The 25537-nt window shown below is 36.3% G+C and overlaps 1 protein-coding gene across 4 annotated transcripts in view; it reads left to right on the top strand.

The window, feature by feature from the left end:
- The first annotated feature begins 237 nt into the window (after positions 1–237).
- Positions 238–25537, top strand: part of LOC133834980 (CUGBP Elav-like family member 2) — a 63999-nt gene continuing 38699 nt past the window's right edge. The window contains exons 1-5 of one of the 4 annotated variants that reach the window (XM_062264796.1): positions 238–522; positions 4120–5422; positions 9934–10184; positions 11983–12065; positions 16657–16705. In XM_062264796.1, coding sequence (XP_062120780.1) covers positions 4506–5422; positions 9934–10184; positions 11983–12065; positions 16657–16705 — 1300 coding nt within the window. In that variant the 5' untranslated portion in view covers positions 238–522; positions 4120–4505. Of the gene's footprint in view, positions 523–4119; positions 5423–9933; positions 10185–11982; positions 12066–16656; positions 16706–22105; positions 22319–25537 lie in introns of those variants that run through there. The other 3 variants (XM_062264795.1, XM_062264794.1, XM_062264797.1) reach the window with 3 other exon arrangements.

Genomic DNA, 25537 nt, shown 5'->3' with positions numbered 1-25537 from the left:
TGCGATAAGCGCGTCCTTATCACCCAACTAGATAACACACATAAACTCATACAGTTGCCTTGACGGAGAGCAACGACTGCTATCTGCTGTGCGTCCAGAGTGAAAATTGGGTTTCATGAGCAGCGAGTAGAGTGCGAGTGTGTGAACAAATTATGAAATCAATGGGACAGTACGTTCTTCATTTTTATTATTTCTTGTAGTTTTTTGGGTCTGTTAGTTGCCTTTCGCTTGGCTTGACGTGCGGTCGGTTTTCCATTAACAAAAAAAAACCAAAAAGTAAAATAATCGAAACGTTTTTAATCTCGTGATTACGATTCGTGTGATTGATGAAATGAACGATTCAGTGTCAAAGTTTTATATCTGTGTAATGTGTGTATCTACATATATGTAGTTAGATATTAATATGGTGGCATATCGCGTGTGCAAGTGAGCATATGGTTAACTTAAATTCAAAGTTCACTTGACAATTACCTCGAGATACATTTGTATCTGCAAGATACTTTTGCGTATTACTCACAAAGTGTAAGTAAAAGTACGAATTACGGTGAAAAATGTGTTTTTATACATGCAATTGCAAATAGATAAACTGTTATACACAAAAAAACTGTTATACATGGTGTTATACAAAGTTACATTTGGAATTTTCTGGTATGAGTATTTCCAAGCACTTACACGACTATTATACGGTCATAAAAACTGTCATACAAAGCTGTTATACTCGCTATTTCGTATAGATTTATAATTGGATATAATTTATGTACTTGCCATTAGCGCAAGTAACAAGAGAAACTCAAAAATTTGCTCCACCATATTTAGCGAGAAAGAGATAACAGCTGATTAGCTGGCTAAACTTACGACTGCAGGTAGACGCTTTTGTTTGCCAATGGATATAATAAGCACAGACACACTACGGTTATTTATAGGTAGTTACCCAAAAAGAAAGAAAAACAGAAGAGAAACTGAAACTGAACAAGAGTCGAAAACAACAACCTCAATAAAGCAACTATGCAAACGTATAAAGCACTCGATAAGATAACGAAAGGAAACTCGCTCAACAAGTGAATGAAGCGCTCTGACATATGCCCAATGGGCCAAACAACATACATATATACATACTACTGCTGCTGCTATACTAAACATACATACATATAAGACGTGTAGCATGTGTATAGTATGAAAGTAGTTGTTGTTGAGTGCAATGCACCCCCAAATGAATGTTGCAGGGGCTGCCATGACATATGATTCTTATTTGGAGTGCAAGTTGTGAGATGTCAACGGCATTGTCATTGTCAGACAGTTTAAGGGGCGGCGAGAGTCAAAATGAGAGCAAAAGCAATAGGTCGAATTTGGGTCAGGCCGTAGATCTAAGACTTGCCTACAACATTTGCATACACACAGTTTGATTATCTCACAGTTGGCTGCTGCAAGGGCAACAGAGAGACAGAGAGAGAGAGAGAGAGAGAGAGAAAAAGAGGAGCATAAGGCCAAGCGTTAGACAAAAGCAAATGTGCAAAATATTGTCACTAAAGTTAATTAAAAAAACAGCCAGAGGCACAAAATATTTACACACAATACACATAGCAGAGAGACCCCCACAGACTGCTTGCTACCCCAGACATGCCCCCGAGGGGATCTGCTTTAATAAAAATGCCGGGCTAAACGAAAGCGAGAGAGAGATAGAGAGAGAGAGAGAGAAGTAAGTAAGGGGGTGTCATCGTCTGCCTGTCAGCGCACGCAGCGTGTGCAAACAAAGGCAAATAAATAGAAAAGAGATACTCAATAATCAATAGATAAATAAAATTACAAGGTGACAGTAGCAGCAGCAACAGCCACAAGGATGACACAGCTGCCTCCTTCGTGGGTGGGCCAGTTAAAGCTGCAGGAGCAGGCGACGTTAACTGCTCATAATGCAGCAGAGCAGAGCAACAGCAGCCAGCCAGAACAATTTCACAACGAACTCGAAATGCTCTCTTATCAAACCCAAATAATTTCATCACACTGATCTCGAATTTTACAAATGATTATTAATTGCACGAGATAAGATTAGCTGGCTTATTGAAACGGAAACAATGTGTCGATCATATCTTAATTAGCTATAAACTCATCGACTTGTTAGTGGTTATACTCGCTTCGGAGTAGAGCAAAGAAACAGCAGCAGCAGCAGAACAACAACAAAAAGTAAATGACGTCGTCGTCGACATCGTTTGATGGCGCTGGATAAGCGCGTGGCAACGTGGCAATGTGGCAATGTCGCAACGTGGCAGGAGCATGCCGCTGGCAAACCGAAGCTGGCAGGCCAAAAGCAGTAGCACCAACAATAACAACGATATCGAGCGAATCTCTCTCTCTCTCTTTGGTTGGTGGGGTGCAACAAGCGTTTCACGACACGTCGCCAGTTGCCAGCGTCTGGCCAAGTGAAGCGGACGCCAAAAAACAAAAACATACACAAACAACAAATACGTAACGAAAATAGAAAAGCGCGAACAACAAAATATGCGAACATTGCAAATTTATTAATAAAAAAAATAAGCGACGATAATCACACACAAGCTCCGCGCTGCTTAAAGTTGTTAAAGTGAACGTTGCGCATACGCCATGTCTGCCAAGTGCTCAACATGAGATAATAAGGGTAATCGCAAACACTCTAAGCAGTCAGACAGATGTGCATATCTCTATCTATATACATTTCTATACGTGTGTGCGTGTGTGCGAGTGAAGCGCGTTAATTAAGGCGCCCATGCCTGTGGCCAGTCAAGTGCGACAACAAATAATTTGATTTCAATTTAACTAATTAGCTGGGGCCTTCAACATAATGCGGCCAGATGAGCTATGCTCGCTTCTGCTGTACTAACTCTGTTTAACTGCAGCAGCTACAAAACATGATGAGTTTACACACACACACACAGAGACTCGTGCACATGCACATGCATGCATAGACATGCACTTACATGTGAGTGTTAGCGCTTTATCAAAGTCAGAGCACTTGTGAATGCCAGACAGTCAAGTGGCCCAGCAACTGCGGTCAGTCTGTCAATATGCATTCATTGCAATGCGCTTCGCTATGTCTGCGAAGCGGTTGCGAGAGGGGGAGGAAACGGAAACAGCTTCATCTGGTAGCCATTTTGGGGCTGCGGTTTTTTTGCATACGCTCTTCAGCCAGCCATTTTGTTTAGCTGCTGTTGTTAGTTCAATTATTTAATTAAGCACTTAAATAGTTTTTAATTAATATTATATTATGCGTTGCGCACTTGATCAAATTACTTGTTGTTTGCCAACAATTCAAAGTTTCTTTGATTGTCCTAATTGTTTGAATGGAATGTCAATAAAATTAAATTAAAAGCGTCATAGCCAAATACTTGTCCAAAAATCTAATAAAACTATAATTAAATCAACTTTAATTGCATTTTTTAATCATTTTCTGCGTGCAATAGAAATATTTAAGTGAATAATTTAATAGCGCAAAAATTTAATTACTTACAAAACGTTGATTGAACTGGAAGTTTTGGGGCTGAAAAATAAACAAATTTATCTTGATTAGTGAAAAAATATATAGAATTTGAAAAACCCAAAGAAAATAATAGTAATATGTAAAATAATATGCTGAATGAAAGCTTATGAACCTAAAAAAAAAACCAAAATAAATAAAATTATATGAATTTTTAACAGATTTAACAAAATTTTAAATATTTTTGAAAATACTACAAATACTACTACTGTTTAAAATGATATAGTAATAAATATTTCAAATACTATTTTAAATTATTACAAATAAACTTAAAAATAATGCATAGCCAAAAACCTAAGCCTATTTGAAAAAATCTCTATATATAAAAATGTATAAAAATAGTATAAAAGTAAAAAGCAGAATGTAATAAATCCCATACAAATATTTAAAATTTAAGCCGCAGGAATGAATGAAAAAATTGAAAGATACTATTTTATAGGCTTATAGCAAAAAAATTAATAAATTTAATGAACTCTTTAACTGAAAATATTTAATTATACTAAAGCTGAATTTTCATAACATTCAATATTATTATTTGCAGCATACCTATTTTTGACAGTTCTTTAAATACTTTTAATTGATAAACAATTGTTTCATTTCTTTTTTAATTACAGTTGCAACTGAAGCTTAGCAACCCGCTCTCAGTGTGAGTGTGTGTGAGTGCAAAGTGCTGCTCAAAATACAATACAAAATAAAAAGAATAATAAAAAGCAAATAAGAAGACGCAAACAAACTATTAGTGAGAGATAAAACTGTGATAAGCAAACGAGCTGCTGAGGCCAACGCGTAGAGCACAGCAATTAAGAGCAAGATAATATACAATTTTAATAAAAGTAAAATCCGCAGCAAATTAAAAAGCAAGCGTCACCAAATGCAGCAGCAACAGTTACCGCAGCCGCAGCAGCACTAAAAGTAATTAGCGACAGCAATAACAACGTTCAAAGAGGAAGCAGAGAGAGTGAGAGAGAGCGTAATAATAATAAAAGGGGAAATAAAATAAATGATGTTGCAATCTTTGAAACTGCGCACGGATAAACTAAGCGACATTCCAGCAATTGCTACTGAGGAAACTGACAACGTAGCAACAGGAGGAGCAGCGGCAGCGGCAGCAACAGCAACACTAATAGATACAGCAACAACAGCAACAACAATGCTAACAACAGCACCTGTTGCCCATGTCGCTAATGGAATGGCCAATGGCAGCAGCAGCAGCAGCAGTCTTTATAACGGCAACGCCACCAGCAACACTAACAATTTAAATAACAATAACAATAACAACTTGCAACAGCAGCAACAACAGCAACTACACCTGCAACAGCAACAACAACCAGGAAAGTATTTAGAAAATCTAACGCCTGCAACGGGCGCCATTGCAACAACAACAACCTTTACAGGTGCTGCTAAAAGTTTTCATCCCTACTTGCGGCCCAACAGCGGCAACAGCAACAGCAACACCAACAGCAACAGCAGCAGCAACATCAGCAGCAACATATCAGCAGCCGGAGCAACCGTAGTGACAGCACCAGCAACAACACCCGTTGCTGCTGCAATGACCAAAACTGCTGGCGGCGTCGGCATGTCGACAACATTGTTTGAAACACTTTTGCAAAACCAAATAAATTCCAATGCAACTACAGCTGCCGTCGCCGCCGTTGCCGCTGTCGCTGCCCCTGTTGTGCCCGTTGTTGCCGCCATGCCAACAACAATAGCAGCAACAACACCAGCCATAGCATCAGCAGCAGCAGAGCCAGCAACAACAACAGCAGCAGCAGCTCCAGTAGCAACAACACCAACAACAATTGCAACAGTGGCTGCAGCAACCACAGCAGTTGTTGCTGCGACGCCGACGCTGTTAAATTCCAGCATTAATTCCAGAACTTCATTAGCCGACCAAAGCGTTGCTGGCACCCCAATTTGGTGAGTATTTCAGCCACGCCTCCTCCTCCTCCACCTCCTCCTCCGCACTCAACATTTTTTCTGGTCCTTTGTTGTTTGCCATTTTATTGGCAGTGCATTGTTGGCCTCAGCTAATGACTGCAAATTGCATTCAAATGATTTGTGAGCTAAACTGCGTAGCCCATAAAAATAGGCAATGCAAATTGAAATTCTCCTTTTTGAATTAAAGCAAACTTTTCACTTAAAGACAGTTTCTCGATATCTACTTGAAGCGAATGTTAGTTTTGTGGAAATAAATAATATGTTTCATAGGAATATGCAAGATTAAAAACATTTCTTTACAACTGTTAACTAATTTACTACTTCAAAATTATATTTAAAGCATTTTCTATAAACACAAATTTAATTTATTAAACGAAAACTCCAAGTAATAGAACCTTCAGCCTTAATTTTTACAGAGATTTTGTATATATTTATATATTATGCCTTATCGCAATTATTTCAAATAATTTGAAGAAATTTCCTTCAGTGAAATAATGATTCATTTTTAATAATAAAAAACTCAAAATGTTTTCTACTTATGAGCTAAACCTTTTAAGCAGCGTTTCACATTAGTTCGATATTTATTTTACTAGAATTTAATCTAAAAGCAATTTCATTTAAATCAAAAATAAAACCAGTAAGAAAGCTACAGTGGGGTGTGCTCGACTGTGAGATACCTGCTACCAATTCTCAATATAATTTATTAATTTTAATTAATTTATCATTGAAAATATACCATAGAATGCAAAATATGCTATATATGGTATATACTATATTTAAAATATATTATAGAGTTAAAAATATACCATATTGTCAGCCAAAACAACGGGTATAAAATAATAATACAAATGTTATATTTCCAAGAAATTTTTCAGAATGAAAATGTAATCCATTTATTATAAATTTCAACCGAATTACTTAAGCCACCTTTTACTTCAGTCATCTATCAATTTCATTAAGCAAATCAAATTAGAAGATGAATTTGGCGTAATCAATAGTCAGCTTTCTCGATGTCTTAGTCAATTTCAAATCAATTTGCATAGAGCGAAGATATAAATTTCAATTTCCCTTTTTGGAAATCATATTTCCCAGCAATGTTTCAAATGCTGTTGTCACTGTTGTCCCCCTTTTCATTTGCGAAGTTCCTCTGTCCGGAAATTATAAAAAAAAAGAAGAAACTCGTAAAAATAGCAAAAATTGAAATAGAGAAATAGCCATTTGGTTTGTCAGCATATTTTCTTTTTTTTTCGGATGGGTAAAGTGTCCAGGCGAATCGATTCAATTAAAATAAGTGACAACGTGCTGATGTGAAGACAGAGAAGAAGAGCGAAGCCGGCAGCTGACTAATGATAATTGGCATTGCATTAAGCTTATTAATTGGCCACGGCTGATGGACACTTTAAGCATTTGAAGGATACATATAATAGTATGTTAATGATCATTGTCAGGCGTTGGTAATTATCACATTAAATGAGGTGCTGCTGCTGTTGCTGATGAGAAAACATTCGAACTGCAGCAGCCCAAGCAACGATATCCATAACTTAAGGCTGTTGCCGTTTGTCCTTCGTTGTTGTTGTTGTTGTTGTTGTTGTGTTGCCATTAAATAATAAAGCAAGAATATTAAATTTATGTTGGGTCATTTTTATGCGCCTCAACACAGAGACCACAGACTGTCATTCCTATGCTACGTTGTGCTCTGTTCTTTCACTCCCTTCTTCACCATTTTCTCACTCTGGTTGTGTTTTCCGCGCTGCCAATCTCACAACGTTGCGACGGCGTTGTCCTCTCTATCTTTCTGCCGGACTCTTGTTTGTTTTTGTTGTGACAGGCGCGACATAACAAACTGCCATCATAAATTAAATGCCACGTCACGGCTTTGTCGGCATTGCTGACTGGTTGCCAGCCAGCCTGTCTATGCTGCGTTGTTGAGTTGTCCATTGCTTCTGAGTCGCGTTTGCAGTCGCGTTTGGTGTGATAGCATCAGCATCAAATTGAATATCATCGCATGTTCAATGCCGGCAGCACAAAACACTTAAGTGAGAGCGGCCTTCAAATCGCTTGCCAACAAATCCAACACCTGCTGACAACAACAACAACAACAACAGCAACAACAAGAGCAACAGCAAGTATTGAGAGCGAAAGCCAAGTGAAATCCCAGTGGGTGACCCACCGCAGGCAATTTTCTCATTAAGCTCGGGCGCATTTAAATGAAACTGAATTAGTAATGCGAAGAAAGCCGCCAGGAGACGACGGCAGTTCAGCATAGCATTGCGGCACCTCAGCAACTGTTGCCGACTCGGCCAAGTAGTTGCCTCCTTCTCCTCCTCCTCTTCCTCCTCCTCATTCACCTTCGTCGGTGTCGCGTTGCTCCCTCGAGGGCAGCTGCTGTTGCTCCATCTTTTCTCTCTGATGGATTCCCCAGACGCCGCCTGTGACTTTGAAAGCGAAATAATTGCCTGCGGGGCCTGATAGCAACTCTCACACACACACACACAGACAAAGACACACCTGTCGCACAGCCAAGACAATTTTTATATGCGATGCGTATTTAAAGCGTGCGCCAAAAAGTAGGCAACAGTCGCCAGACAATGTTGATTTATGTCGTTGCCTGTGTTGCCTGGCAGGCAAATTTGATTCCCTCGTTGGAATTGGTTTAAGATCTAGTCGAGGCCTACTTTGCATTTGACTTCTAGGCACAATATTTATCATGCAGTCGCACTCTGCACTCTCGCTCTAATAGATTAAGTTCATTTTGTCATTTGACACACACACTTCCCTGAGGGACAAACTGCTGTCACTCCTAAGTACTTCTCTGTTGGATGGCAGATAGAAAATGTGGAAATCTCATTTTCGCTCTGCCTATTCATAACTGCAGCAGGAAGTGCGCAGTGAAAAATTAAACTCGATAGCATCAAGACAAGGTAATTTCCGTTGTAAGTTAATTTAAATGTTCCCGACCGTCAGATACTCTTCATAGGCCATAAATTAAGTGGCAAAGAATGTTAACAACAGATGAGAAATTCTACGTCTTAGAGGGTGAACTTAAATTACTTGTAAAGCAGCTATAATAGTCATCTAAATAGAGAATAAAAAGAGCTCTGGCATCACAAACATTTATCTCTAATCAATTTACGGCTAAAATATAAATATTAAATCAGACTTAACATTCTAGAAGAATCCGTAAAATTAAAAAATTTGTGAATAAAACTTTGCAAAAAAGTCCTAATTTCACCCAGAACTAATAAATTTATGAGTCAGATCAGATGAACCAAACATAAAAGTTTACGATTATTAAAAGCGATTAATAATTAATATATAAAAATTTACGATTATTAAGAACTATCAAAATTTTGTAGAATTAATCCCAATTCAAAGCTTCATAAATGAAACTGATTTGTCACTAAAATTGTATTTCCATTAATGTTTAATATATTTCTTTTTGTTGCCCAACATTTTAGTTACTTAACAACTTTTTAAAAAGTCTTCGAAGCTCGAGAATTATTTCAATAATTGTATAATATTAGAAATCCATCTAAACTTTTAAATTGTAAGCATCTGGTTCAAAATTTGATGTTGTTTCTGAAGTCCTTTTCAAATTGGCTAATGAGAGTTGTTGCCATGTTGCAATCACCCTCCTTTGTTCAGTTTCAGAGTACCAAAAATACCAAAAAAAACAAAACAAAAACCGGAACCAATTAGATTTCCAAATTTATTGCCACAACTGCTTGACAACTTCAAACTTATTGAAAATCAGCTTGAGTTTGTTGTGGCTATTTCAGATGTCGTTCTCCATTCGTTTCCATCTCGCTTTTTGCTCTCATTCAAGTTGTTGTGTTGGCAACCAATTTGACATCAACCAAAAGTCAATTTCGTATACCATCAACAACACCCAATAAACCCCAAATATACACACACTCAACGGAAGAGAGAGATAGAAAAAGAGAGAGAGAAAGAGGAAGTGAAGCACAACAAACTTTCTGGCATTACACAAAAACCCAAAGTGAAGTATCCAAGTGACCTCAAAATAGACTATTCAATGCATTGCCAGCTACTTTTGGCGTTGCTCCTCTAACTCTCCCCCAGCTTCCTCTTAGCCATCAACCCCTCACACACACAAATACACACCATCCACGCTCTGGTCAGCCACATAGAGCAAAGTAAAAACGTTTACAACTTTTTAGATTAGATTAGTTTGCTAATAACAATTAGTATTTGTATTTTATGCAGTGCGCTCAGCTTGTGTTCTCTTTTGTTATCCTTGTTGGTTTTTTATTGTCATTAGCAAATGAAGTTAGCCGGACACACACACACACACACACACAGACAAGAGAGACTCAATACTCGACTACAATATGTTGGCCATAAAAGTTCAATGGAATTGCCGAAAACTTTTTGACCAACTTGTAGTAGATAGATTTATCTATTTATTTCCCTTCCCTCACTCCCACTCTCTTTTGTTGATTTATAATGACTTTATTTAATTTTTGCAGCGATTCAAGTGCTGCTAACGAGCAACAACTGCTGGCCATTAAATGTGAATCGATGGAATCATCGACGGTGCCAATGGATACCACAGAAACGGAGACGGCCAAGGATCAACCCGATGCGGACAATATCAAAATGTTTGTCGGCCAAATACCCAAGACATGGGATGAGGCAAAGTTGCGACGGCTGTTCGAACAGTTTGGACGGGTGCATACGTTGAATGTGCTGCGCGATAAGGTCACATCGATTAGTCGAGGTGAGTGTGTCATGCATACAAATGTCGGGATTAATCCACAGAGTCCACACACCGAGAAGAGGCTTAAGGTCTCAATGAATTTTTACAATACCCATCAATTTGAGGCACACCCTTTTTTGTTTGGCCTCTGAGAGTCTGAGAGAACATCAAGTAATATGATTATGGCCAACACATCAGCATTAAAGCTTGCTCCCAGGTGTTGACTTTACTTTTTCTCCTCTTATTTATTTATTTATTTTTTTTGCTGTTGTGCTCAACTTTTGCTCAGCAGGTAATTGGCCATAATTGCCACCCTCACACACTCGAGCTTTTTGGTTAATTCTATACTGTATTAGAATAATTTACGCATTTGCTTGCAAACTTTTATGAAAGGTTGAAATTGTGCGAGCATTATGCATATTTATGGCTAAGCCCGACCACTGATCGAATGTTCATACGTGTGCTACGTATGATTATGCGACTTATGAGCAGATAAGGCTCACAGCACAACAACAACAACAGTAGAAGTTGCCTCTCTGGCCAATCATTGAGTGGAAGCAGCTAAAGGAATTACGCCTAATGCTGAGTGGTTTAGTGATTAGAATTGTAGCTGAGCCAACAATAAAAAAATATGTGTAAATATTGCCGAAAATAATTAAAAGCTATTGGCAGATACAAAATTATATGAAAGTGAAAATGCACAGTTTTTATAAAGAGAATTTAAAAGATGCATGAATTGTGAGAGCAATTTATATAAAAATTGTAATAAATATTTTGCAGAATAATATAAAAAATTTGAATTTGATATTTGCGCAGCTTATTGGAATTTGTTTAACAGAGAAAATTTAAAAATTGTTAAAAATTTCAACAACAAATTTATGCATTTAATTACATTTAAATTTAGATGAATCTCTGTGAACATTTATAAATGGATAATTGAATTAACAAACAAATTCAAGTAATAATTGGTATGAAAATATACTGAATTCAAATTTAATAAATTCATCTTAATATTTAAAAGTATTTCTAAAAAGGCTAATTGACTTAACAAACAAATTAAAAATTAATTGGTATAAAAAATACTGAATTCAAATATAATAAATACTGAAAAAATATTTTCTTTAAGAAAAAAAATAAATTGAACAAGTCTGTACATTATGCAAATAGGCAATTTACCAAAATCAAATGAAATCAATTCTGAAAAAATTTTTCTTGGGAAAAAATGATTTAGACAAAAGAAATACTTTAGACTAATTAAAAAAATACTTTAGACTTTCATTAAACAAAAGTTGAGAAAATACATTGTAGTAATAAATTTTTAATTGAAAAATAGTCAAAAAAAGTTCAATGGTCAATTTTTTAATCGCTTTAGTATTTTTCTGCACTGTAAAGTTTTGTCGCTAGGTAAAATGTTAGTCTGAGCATTCACAACTTGTCACGTCCGTTCAATCACATAAATCCAAGTATATATATCTATATAAATCAACCACCCCCATATTATATATAGTCTGTCTTTTAATCATAATATCTGCATGGCTTGCCTGATGCGCTCGTCCTTTGTCCAATTACATATCAACGCAAAAAAAGAAATATCAAGCTAATTGCATGGCAAAATTGAATTGAAATGTCCCCACGCCCCCTCTTAATACGCATGATCAGCCAAAATGCTATAGACTATATAGAATACTATAGTGATAATAAACGTCCTTGTGCATTTGTCTATACGATCCGTGTGAAACCGTTGTGAGTTTTTACCTTCAATTTTGTTGTATCGATTTGTTGTATCGATTGTTTCTGTTCTGTTCTGTTTCGTTAACAGGGTGCTGTTTTGTCACCTACTATACGCGCAAGGCGGCTCTGCGGGCCCAGGATGCGCTGCACAACATCAAGACCTTGGATGGGGTAAGTAGTGTTCATCACAATTTAATTCGATAACCGATAACCGACCGATAACAGAGTCGTAGCAGGATGTGTTGTAATTAGCGGTTTGCTCGTTGCTCGTTCTATTTGTTCTGTATGTGCCTAAGTATGTGTGTATCTAAGTGTTGCATATGTGTATGTATGTATGTATATGAATGTGTATGTGTTGCCTCCCCTTTTCTTTTGTTCACCCCATTTCTTTTGCTCGCTGCTTGAATAATGCAGCTTGAGAAAGTCAACTGCTTGCGCCTTCTATCGATCGCCTCGAATGACATACTTTCCATACACACACGCACACACACACACTTATAAATCTAAGGGGGGTTGGAGGAAAGTTGTGTTGTTGTAGGGCCAACACAAATGTAATCATCAGTCAATTAGTGGATTCAATTATTGAGGACAATCTCATTGTTAACGTATTAAATGAAGCGTTCAACGCACAAGCAAACACTGCAAAGGGGAACACCCTTTCCACTTCCCTTCCCCTGCCTCTCTTCTCTTCCCCCAAACTCATTTACATATTCAAATTGTTAATGGAAAATCCATATAGCACTAGACACACCAGAGCAACACACACAACACTGGAGCTTGGCACTGAATATATTTTGGGGGTAACTGGCAAATGACGCCACGTGTGTAATTGTCAAAATAATGACCAATGTGTTCGCTCGCCTCGACTATATATATGCGATACTATGCGATATAGCAATACATATATATGTGTAAGTTTGTGTACGCATACGAAACAAGAGAGAGAGAGGCTTTGTTTGTATAAGTAAGTGCCTCGGCTAGTGTGTGTGTGTGTGTGTGAGTGTGTGTGTGTGGGCATGTCTGATCCTTTAATGCATTTGCCAGGCAGCCAACAAACCCCATCCAAGCTCACTCTCGACACACTCGACCTAGTCGACATCGACAACGACATCGACATCGTCGTCGTCGTCGTCCTCTGTGCAAGAGCTACTTAATTTACCTGAAATAATCGATAGGTAAACAGACGTTAAAACGTCGGCATTTTCTCACACACACACTCACACACATACGCACACACTCACGAGCAACTTGTCAACGGCTACAATAAATATTTTGTTTTGAAGTGACCATTTCCCTACATACATATGTACACACATACATATATATATGTGTACTACTACAGAGTGTGTGTGTGTTTGGGTTAAGTGGCCTGACAGCTTTTTGGTCAGCTCTCAGTGGCAGTATTTTTTTTTATTCCGTGCTGTGTGCGGCACGTGTGAATCGAAGCAGTTGTGACGCACACCATGTTCTCGACTACACTGTGAAATTTCGTTGAAATACTGCAAAGATTTTCGTGCGCTGCCTGAAAGTATGCACTACATTTTGTCGCAAGCAAATATGTGCACAGTAAGAGAGAGAGAGAGAAAGAGATCGAGCAAATACTAAGAGAACGCAACTCTTAAATATGTACATTTGAGCAATTATTCAAATTGTAGACGAAATTAATGTAATTTCACAATTATTGTTTAATTCTCAGAAAACAATTCAAATGAAAAGAATATGTACAGACAAAATGCAGAAAATATTTTAATTTCATAAAAATTAGTATGCACATACTTTGAGAAAAACTGTTAATTCCCATAACAACAAATGATTTAAATTTTGATTTAGCTATAATGAAGTTGCCAGCAATTGAGATAAAACCTACACAAGCCACTTTATTCAACATTTTTCCAAATACAATAAAATGGAATATGTATTAATTCTATTAAATTTAACACGGATATGGTATTATAAACATTTCATCAAAAAATATATTAATTTTTTTAACATTTAATGCAAAATTATTGAAGAACCTATTAATTTCAAACAAAATAGAAACTTTGCTTACGCTTTAATTTATTTTTGGATTTTATGTAATTCAGGAAAATTGATTCTAGTTATCGATTAAAGTATACTTTTTGTGACAAAATGTTCACAAACAATTTAACACTGTTATTGTGAACATTTCTGCAAATGAAAAATTAATTTTCTAACGTGTGTTGTTAATTTTAATAAAAATATAAACTTTGCTACACTTAAATTTAGTTTTAGACTTTATCAAATTGCTGCCAATTGACACAAAATTTATTATAATGAACATTTTTTCAAATACAACAATATTCATTTAAATTTAAACATTTTGTTAGATTTGCATAATTATAAATACAGCTTTAAGTAAAAGATCGGATATTATATTTTACTTAGATAAATGTATTAATATGCAAGCCTAGTTAACTGTTCTATTTTTATCATTTTTCCACATTGAAAAGAAAATATAAATAAGATTAATTTCAGAAGGTTACATTCAATTAGTTGAAATGCAATTGCTGGCAACTATCACAAAAGTTAAACAAAAGGTTTAAAAGCGTTGTTTTGATTGCCCTTATTTGTCAAATAAATGACAAAAATATATATAAACGTTTCTGACAGTGCTGCAACTTCGTCAATTACTGAATTTAAAGCGCTTCCTCGCTCACTCTAAAAAACAAGCAACAATATTTTGCCAGCTAATTGACGAAATTTGCACAACAAATACACACATGTCAAATGGGTGAAGGAGGTGAGAGAAAATTTTCGCAAAAAACAAGAAAAATAATGGAAAAAAAATAGGAAGCTTAACAACATTTTGAATGACAATCGTATTACAGTCCAAATGCCAGTTGAGTGAAAAGGGTAACAAAAATCTAAGGCAACAATTTGCTAGGAAAAAAAAAGTGGACAACAAGCAAAAGAATGAAAGAGAGGAGGGGCGGAGTTAGGTAAAGTAGAGAACAGGACAGGCCACTTAACTCATTCAACTGTCAATTTTGAATAATAGAGCAGCAAAATGATGCAACAATGATGGGTGAGTGGTCGACTGCCAACTGCCAGCTGCCAACTGCCAACTGAGCCCAGAGCCTGGTGACATTTTGCTCGTAATTTGTGCAGAAAACCTTTAGGCCGGAAGGGTCCTGTCCGAGTTCTTGTTGTCAGCCAGCCTGAACATTTCATTTCATTTGGATTTCTAGCCACTCACTCAACCCAGCCACACTCAGTCATTCATTCATTCAGACAGTCAGTCAGTCAGTCAGTCATTCATTCACTTAGTGCACTTTTCTATCGTCCCTTTTTTATTTTTACTTCTTTTTTTTTGATGCTGTGAAGAGTGCTTGCCAAACTCTAGCAATTGCTGCATTTCTAATATCTTTGTAAGTATTATTATCATCATTTCCTATTGAAATGGGGCCCAAGGGCGAGGCGCTCTTAACTGAATGAAAAGTTAATTGAAATCAAAGTAATGGCAACCCATTGGCAAGTCCTGTCAGCAGACAAGGACAACGGCAACGGCAACGACAACGACAACATCAGCAGCAGCCTTATCAGTTTGCTCAATGAATGTGAAATGAATTAAAATTGTTAAAAGCAGCGCTGCACAGCACATTGAATTGCAAGTGCTAATGGCAACGTTAATGAAATGGCCGCTTGATTTTTACCCCTTCTTCTACTTTCACCAATTCTCAACTCTTACGCTTGGCCATTTCATTAGTTTTATGAACATTTTGTTAGCCCTTTGTAACTGCACTTTCCGGCAGACACTCGAACTTGTTGCATTAGTCGAAATCAAACTAATGAAATCTACAAAGCAAGAGAGAAGCCAAAGAAGCAGTCTGCAATTCAACAGCTGCCGTCTAGATGAGGCAACTATTAAAAAACAAGTAAGAAAGTTGTAGAGTGTGCCCGATTGTGAGATACCCGGTACCTATTTAGAATAAAAGTAAAACAGTTTGGTATTATTCCTAAAATATACCAAATTATTATACCACATAAATCCTGAAATTTTTAACAAATGGTATATTTGGTATATTGATATGGTATTATATTCAAAATATACCATAGAATATATTACATATGTGTATAAAATATACCACATTCTATATTTGGTATATCGATACAATGCTGCATTCCAAATATACCATAGAGTGCAAAATAAACCTGATTGTCTGCCAAAATAACCAAATAGGCGTTTCTCCCTAAACAAAAGTATTTCTTGTATAATTTCTGTCTCGTCGCAACTTAAATTTTACGAATCATGAATACTATTGTTGTTATTATATGTACCAAAAACTCTAGCTTCAAAATTACGTTATTAGACTTTTATCAATTTGCAGGGGCGGAAGCGGGCGTGGCAAAAATTTAAAATAAACTTGATCCATATACATAGATAACAATTGCTATCTAAAGAAAAAAAAATTAGAGCTCTATCTCTTATAGTCTGTGAGATCTAAGTGTTCTTACGGACGGACAGACAGACAGACGGACCGACCAACATGGCTTTATCGTCTCGTCTGTTGACGCTGATCAAGAATATGAATACTTTATGGGGTTGGAGATGCCTCCTTCTATCTGTCACATACATTTCCTGGACACACAAATTTATAATATCCTTCTACCCTATTAGTAGCGGGTATAAAACTAAAGGACAGGAGATACTTGCAAGCCTGCTCTTTGCTCCTGTCCTTGTTCAAATACAAATACAAATACAAACACAAAACTAATACTACTCTTCTTTTACCTTTTGCAGATGCATCATCCCATTCAAATGAAGCCTGCAGATAGTGAGAACAGAAATGGTAAGTTCAATAACAACTACAACTACACAAAAAAAATAGGATATTTCTGGCCATGTCTGGCTGATTGCTAAGACTATTTCGAATTTTGCACAGTTTTTCTATTTTCCTGTACACTTTGTGCCTAGATTTGCTTGTTTTTTTTCCCCTTTTACCTTGTGGGTTTAATCACAACTTGTATCGAGGACATTCGGTCTGCCTCGTTGAATGAATAATGCTTGGGCAAAAAGGGGGCGTGTCATTTGTAGCCAGTATTAGTTGGATTTTGCGGAGGCCCACTAAATCGATTAGAGTTGTCTCTCTGTGTGTCTGCCATGTCTCTGTGTTTACTTCCCCCTTTTGATACGTTGTGGATAAATACAATTTCAATAAGAGCACAACTCGGGCACGCAACCTGTCTCCCTTTCTCCCTTTCTCTCTGCTTCTCTTTCGTGCTCGCTGTCAACAGTAACTAAAAAGGCAAACAGTAATAGGTGGCAACCCTGGTCAGCCAAAGCCAACAAGCTTTGCGTTCGCCGAACTGCGCACGGAATTCCAAAATGAAAATCGGTATTGAGCCTTTTTCAACGTTACGATGCGTTGCGTTACGTTTGCTGGCCATGGCCGTCAACACACAGACGATGGCGTCGCCTCGTTTCCGTTTCCGCTACACAAATCTGTGAGAGTGTGAGTGGGTGTGTGTGTGTGTGTATGTTTGTATTGCTGCCTTTGGGTTATAAGTTTGGCAGTTTTCTTCTTTTTTTCGAGCATTTCTTCAACAAGAACGCAACGTTATCAAGTTTTCTCTTTCTGTCTGATTCTCCACTATTTCTTCACCTCTTTCATAGCGCTTTCTTCCCCTTTTGTACTGCTTTCAAACCCCTTTCTATATTGTGTGCATAATTGCTTTCCTGCATGTCGACAATTTTGCATCTTTTATCAGTTCAATTGTATCTTTTGTTGCAGCCTGATTCGCTTGACTCAAAGGCAATTGATTGGATTTACGCTTTTGCCTCCTTTTTCCCTTCACAGCATTTTCCATTTTCCATATTCCACCTTCTGGCTTTAGTCGTGTATTTCATCCGCATCTTTAGCTGTTCAATATCCGCAAAATGTGCTCGACAAGCACTCGGATAATTTGTTGTCATTTTGGTGCGTCAAAAATACACGCGTGACAAAAATAAATCACAATTTTAACAACTCGGAAAACGTACAGAAAGGAATGAGAGAAGTGGAGACACCCTCGAAGCTGAATAATATGCATTTTATGTCAAAAGTATATTGCTTTAGATAGATTTCTAAGCGAACTTTAAAGTTAAATTCAGTTCTCTTCAACTCTCACAATTTCTTTCCTGAAATTACGTCAGTGCTTCCCTTTGCCTCTCCCTAGCATTTACAGGGTATTCGCATACGTAACACACAAATTTTATAGTTAATTAAGAAATGGCGAAATTGTCACAGAGCATCTCATGCTGCCTCATTTATTTTGATGTATTCGTTGTGGGCGTGTTTAAAATAAATGAATATTATAAATAAATATATACTTTAAAAAATACACACACACGCCAAATTGTTTATTGTACAATTACGCGCAAGTGACAAGTGCAACCAAATTCATTGTCGGATGCTCACACAGAACATTATAAATTATTTTTGTTGGTGCCAAATGATTAATTTTAACAAGCCGTAGAAGAGAAGCCGAGCACAAATTTAATAATAACACAAATAAAGTGTGAACAAGGTGAATAAATTGTGTGAATATGCTGAGAGTGCTTGATATTGCAAGAAGGATTGAAGGAACTAGAATTGAAAAAATTATAAATATATTGAAATCTAATAAGAGACTAATTCTGAGGTAAAAGTTTGTTGAAATCAGAAGTTTCTTAAAGAAAAAGTATAGGTACAATTTTATATAAATTTTCACGAAAAGTTAGCTGAAATCAGAAATTTCGAATCGATCAATTACAGAAAAAAGAATACGAAAAATGTTAAATTAATATCGAAGTCTTGTAACAAATTTTGAAGTAATAGTAGTTGGTTGAAAACAATGAAGAAATTTTAATTTTGATTTCTCAATTTTGATTTCAAATTGGAATCTATTGATTATGTCACTGTATACAAATATTATATATGTATAGTTAAAACCAATTATATTGCTTCTCAATGGAATAATATTCAAATATTCAAAAATATCTTTGAGGCGAACATGCAAAGTATTATTTATTCTAGATTTTTTTATTATTATTGTTTTACGTTTCAAGTTCATTTGCTTTTCTCTAAAACAATATAAAGTTTGCAGATCTCTTCCATACAAATTCGATGAGCTGCACATCTATAAGCTTAACCATTTCAACAAATATTTAAGCTTCCCAAAAAACCACTTCTAAATCAATTCTTCTATTTGAAAATTGAAATTTCACTAAGAAAAATTAAGTGAAATAAATGTTATACATCATTATTTTTTTTTTAAATTGTAGCTAATATTTTGCAACTATCATAAATGTATTTTAAACTTATCTATAATTAATGGCTTTCGAGACCTTGAATATCAAAATTCAATGAGCTAAACTATTCCTAAAAATATTCAGAAAATGTTTTACCTAAAATTCCGCAAAAACATTTTTCAGCCCATTAACGCCTAGTCAACATTTTGTTATGCTAATGCGACTAGACAGATATTTTGTTTAATTTTGGTAATACCGCTATTAAATAGCACATTTCACTCATCGCTTTTGGTCACAATTTCAAATGCCACACGAAAATTTGTTGAATGCAACAAGTGCAAATGCTGCCTCAAAGTGTTTGCCTTTCGCTCAGCCACTCTACACGGAACCTGCCACTGTTGTCGTGCCACAGTATCAGACCCTGCCTCTTCCCCTCACTCCCCATTCTGCCTGTGTGCGTGTTTGGCAAAATGTTTTGGCGACACTTGACAAAATGCCAGAAATTCTAAACACTTTTAGCTGTGTTGTGTTGTCGTTTTGCTGCCTTTTGGCTGCCCTTTTGCTTGGCTCCTCGTAGTTCAGCTTTGCTTTTACTTTGAATTTTTCCCTCTTTCTATTTCCTGGCCCCATTTTAGTCCCTCCATGTCTGTCAGCTATAGAGCTCTCTCGTCTAACTGGCAGGCAAAAATCATGGCAAATTAATTATTTGATGCAGCTACAAGCAGCGTGTAAATTTACGCACATTTATTTATGCCGTTTTGAGTTTGTAATTAATGAGTTTATTAATTCGCAAATTGTCAGGCGCTGACAGAGGCACAAAGTAATTCCATCACGATGCAACCTACGCGTCTCCTTCGTTCACTCTAAGTGCAACACACATTGCATCTTGTCTCGTCTTGCGGTATCTTTAGATCTCTCTTGTGCTCAAGTCAAATGCATTTTCATGTTTGCCATTTGCCACAAGCCTGGTGGCCTGTTGTATCTGCATCTGTAAATGTCGCTGTCGCTTTGTCAGTATCTTCAAGATACTTTTCGCTGCTGGTAGCATTAACACACTTTTCACAATTCAATTACTGCATTCTACGGGCAGCAAAACAATGCGCTTTTCTATTCCATATTACTCTGTGTGTTGCAAGTCTTTCTTGTTTGCTCTGTGCGCCTCAATTGATTTTCGCACATTTGTTGCTCGTTTAGCGACTGACGTGATCCCTTGTTTAGATAACTGATACTACGATGCATCTGGCAATAGATCTCTCTCTCTCTCTCTCTCATCTAGCTACATTTTGTGGGCTGGTTGTTAATTGAGTGGGTCGCTTAACTGTCCGTTAAATGTGTTAAATAATCAATTTGTTTGTACAAGAGAGAGCGAGTGCAGTTAAATGAGGTAATGCATAGTGAAATATGAATAACACTTAAAATTACCTTAATAGATAGATAAAATAAAGATCAATTTCTATATTATATTATTATTATTTTCGTTTAGAAAAAAAAATACTGATATTATCTGCAATACAAAAATGTTTCCTAACTAAAACTGTTAATAAACACAAATCAATGATGGATATTGCAGTGTGTTTCCAAAGCAAAAATTCTGATGCATCAAAACAGTCGCAATAATCCTAAAGCATAAATTATATGCAATGCATTTAAGTTAAAAAACGCAAAGCAAATGAAGTGAACTCCAATTTTTGGGTTTATATACCATTTTATGCTATTATCTTGAATGTGTTATTAAATTTAAATGCAATTAAAAACATTAAACTGTAAATTATCTGATATGTGCCATTAAATGCAATGCATTAAAGTTACAAGACTAAGAGCTAAGGCGAATAAATTCTTGTTTGTCGATTGTGTGTGGATGTAAATACATATGTTAATAAAATTATACTGTAGTATTAATAAACTTACCGCTAATCCAGTTCTATTTAGGGCGTGAATTACTCAGGCGAGGCACAAACCACTAACTAGGTTAAACTCATTTTAATTTTTTTTTTAATTTTACTTTTACACTTAAAAAAAATTTAATATTTTTTTAAACACTTCACTCAAAAAAAAAATATATAAATAAATTAATACACTTAAAAAAAGCTGCATTTGCATTAATGTGAATAAGCATGAAAAGAAAAGAAAACGAAAAATAAGCGTCAATTCTTTGTTTACAATTCAATAAATAAGCTACACTTACCACAAATATGAGAGAGCAAAGCGCCAGCTCTCTTTTTCACTCTCTCTGCACTACACTCTTTACACTACACTACACAACACAGCACGAACTGCGAACAACAAAAAAAGAGAGAAAACGTAAGCTTAAATGTATGCAAATTGATAGCTTGCAATCGCTTACCAACCACTTTTTAATCAAACACGTCGCTGCACAACTGCAGCTTAGAGGCAATTAGGAAGGTGTGGCGGGCAGAAGCTGGAGCGGGGGGAGTCCCAGTCAATCATCGGGTTTAATGCAAGCGCTGAAAGCAAACAAGAAATAGCAAACACTGCTGAGTCAAACCGGCAAACATAAATAAAAATAAAAATACAAATAAAAACAAAAGCAAAAGCAACAATGCAGGCAGGCAGACAGGCAGCAAGCCAGGCAAAGAGCGTAACTAATTGACTTTGAGTCAGCCACAAGTGGTAAAGACACAGAGCTAGAGAGCGAGAGCGCCACAGCAAAAAAACCAAAAAGAGTGCAAGCGCTCTCTCCCCCCATCGAAAACAGCTGTGCAAAGAGAGAGCACAAAGCAAAATAGCAAGAGAGAGAGAGAGCAGCCGGCAAAAAAAACAAATGAAATTCAAAGTGCAGCGCAATTGACGACGATCGGCGGAGCACACACAAACACACACGCACACACACACGTAGAAATACACTAAATGGGGGGACGCTTTGCTGCCGTCGTCGCTGCTGCTGCGACGCGACGTCAGTTTAAAGTCAGCCGGTCGATAGAAGCGTCGATAGGCAAACGTAGCGCTCGCATTTGTCAAACGTATTCAATAGAATTTCTACGAGCAGTTGTCGAATCGCATCGCATCGCATTGAATCGAATCGAATCGAGTCGCGAGTCGTGAGGCGAGTGAGTCGAGTACTCACAGTCGTCAGTTGGCAGTCTATCATCGGCATTCATTCGAACACACGAAACGATCGCGCACCGGAAAGTCTTCAACGCTCAATTCGCTGTCGCCCCAACAAAACCCCAAAGTAAACAAAAATGACAAACATAAAAAAATTCTCTAAATTAAATAACTACTGTGCGCGTTGCGTTAAATTATCGATGGTCAATTGATTGAAAGAAAACGTTCTAGTTAATTAACAATTAATCTCTAATTGTCAATTGGAAGAAAATAAAACGCCAAGAAAAGTTTTTGTACATCCAAAAATTACAAAAATCCCTCGAATTTAATTCAAACTAGAATATAAATTCAAGAATATTTGTTATATTAAAAAATAAAGCAAATAGAAAGCTATTGTATAACAAACAATTAAAAAATTGCCGTAAAGTCTCTGTTGCTTATTCTAGGTTATACATATGGGTAATTCCAAAACGGAATTTTGCCATGGAATTACCCATATAGAATACATTTAAAAAATGTGCTTTTAGTCGAGGAAAATCTAAACTTTTTTAAATTCTGTTTTAAAAAGATTCGACTCCAATGTGTGAATATCTATAAGTTTATTTAATGGTTAATAAAAAATCCATAATTAAAATTCTCAAAATGCGAAAATATATTTTATGCACACACAAATGTTACTCACACAACGCGACGAGTCACAATCGAGTATATTCAAAGTTATTCGCAGTTTGGCAATTGCCGAAAAAAGTAAACAACAACAGGAATATGCAAATCAGAGTCGCGTCGTTATTGACAAAATACTTAATAATAAACAATTAAATGCAAAAAGAGAGAGAGAGAGAGAGAGAGCGAGAGTGGAATCGTTGAATAAATCTGAATAACTGCAGCAGGCGTCGCTTTGACTCATTCAGCCGGCAATTCTCCAATAAGTATCTCTTGCTCAGTTTCTCTGGCTGCTTAATTACCGTAAAACTGAGACTTCCCCTCGCCACACCCTCCTCTTTCTCCTATGAGTTATTCGCTCTCTTTTTGCCCCGTTTAACCAGTTTCCATTTCAATTTCCCATTCAATTTCGCGAAGACACAGAAAATGGCAAATTCAACTGAGCTGAGTTATTAAGTCAGCTGTTTTCTGTTTTCTGTTTTGTTTTTGCTATTTTGTTTTTTGCTCAGCGATTTTATCTGTATCTTTGTATCTGTATCTGCATCTGTATCGAGAGATATTCTAGTTGCGGTTAAAGCCCAAGCATTTGTGGAATGGCACCACCAAATGCAACAAGCAATGGAGAAATTGTTTTTATTTCGTACACTTGCTTGCATTGCGTGTTGCAAGTGCGTTGCGTTGCATGCGTAGCCAGTGCTTGTTGCAATTTGCTGTTGCAGTTGCTCGCTTGCTCGCCTGCTCTCTGTTGCAGCTGCAGTTTGTCATTTGTTGGCTTTGCGGCCCAAGAAGAAATTTTTTGTGTACGCTTCACGTGCCATAATTGAAATATGTGTTTTCATAATTGCGATGCCGCATCTGAAATATTGCGGCGATTTCATGAGAATTATAATTAAATAGCAGCTCAATGCCCTGTCTATGTCGATGTCTATTCGTTTGGATGTATTCTAGATATTTCTAATGAAATCTGATCGTAGAGTAATGAGCTCAATCAAGCTTGCGTTGTTAGCACAAATCATGTAATTATAATTTCTTGATTATATTACAGATACCCTATATTTATAATGCAGTAACAATTTAGCAAAGAAATATCATACTTCATATATACATTATATGATAAACCTAAAATTAACTTGGAAATGTACTTATTTATGTGACATTTCTCAAAAAAATCTATCATTATAAAAAGGTTCATTGGAATAGAAGAAGTGAGGTATTATTCTTAGAGTAAAATACCGAATTTATTTAGTATATTGGTACTACATAAAATAAATACCATAGAAAACATAATATACCAGATTTTCACATACCAAAGAATCATAAAAAAACATTCTTTAATTTTGTATATACCAAATATCGGGATTATTGTTCTGGTTACTATTAACAATTATTTTCAACTACTCAAGTCATTTATTATACGGCACACGCCTAATAAATTCTATGAATAACTGAGGTGTTTTAAAAGGATATTTATTCATTATTTATTTATTTTACATTTATTGCTAATTTCAATATTAATTCCAATATTCCCTGCAACTATTAAAGAAATTATTGAATAAGTATAACCAAAATATGTTAAACACTTATTTGTAGTTTTCTTCATAGTACTATTTGTCCCTTAAATATTTTACAATCCATCTACATCTGATAAGTAAAATTGCAGAACTTAAAGGTTGCTCAAGTTGTTCTTAACTTCTCAATCAATAAAGTAACTTCAATTGCCTCTTTCCTCTATTCATTTGTCTTGCTTTTTCTTAGCTAATTCAAATTGGAAAAACATTTGCAACAATCTACAATGTTTAGCTGTGACTAATTAATTGTCTGACCTCACAACAATAGACTGTATGCAGATTACACAAAAGAGTTTCAGTCATTTCCTAACCATAATTACCCGACAATTCTATGAGTATTATTCTAGCAAGTTGAAGCATTGTCATCGCTTGAGAATTATGCTAAAAAGTCATTGCCATTTGCTAGAACCTCGCCAAGCATTGTCAAAAGCATACTTAGCATACATCAATTTTTCTTACGAGTTGAAGCAAGACTTCGAGTTGCCGCAATTGGAGTCGCCACATGATTGTGCAACGAGAATTCTCTTATAATGCAGCAAGTGCTGCAACGACAACAACAACGATAACGTCAACGACAATGGCAACGAGGCGAGGCAATTAATTGAAGAAATCACGCACTTAGAATGCCAAACTCAAAAGCAGAGTCATAAATTCAAAAAGGGGTTCGACAAGAGACAAAAGAGGAAGAAACGGGGAGGCGGGGGAGTAAACGACAATTTCTACGGCCACAAATACGGCTAACGGTCTCTATGATCCCAAACGAGAAACGAAAACACAGAGAGAGATATAGACAGAGAAAGAACTCTCAATGGCAGGCGACAAGTTTTGCATATTAAAAAGCAAAGACAAAAACAAAAAAAAAACCAATTGAATAACAACAAATTGTATGGCAAATTATAATGTGCATGCTCCACGTTTTTTTATTATGGCTGCTGTTGTTGCGTTTTATAGCTTCTTTCACTCCAATTGCGTACGTAAAGAGAGAGAGAGAGAGAGAGAGAGAGAGAAAGAGAAGGCAACAGCGCCTCAATCAGAGAATTTTAATTATTATTTTCAATTATCGAAAATGCTTTTGCGTCTGTTTCAATTTTACAATCATTTTCCCTCTTGTCCTT

This window comes from Drosophila sulfurigaster, chromosome 2L (assembly GCF_023558435.1).
Source record: "Drosophila sulfurigaster albostrigata strain 15112-1811.04 chromosome 2L, ASM2355843v2, whole genome shotgun sequence".
NCBI classification, from domain to species: domain Eukaryota; kingdom Metazoa; phylum Arthropoda; class Insecta; order Diptera; family Drosophilidae; genus Drosophila; species Drosophila sulfurigaster.
This window is presented reverse-complemented; position numbering and strand designations above follow the sequence as displayed.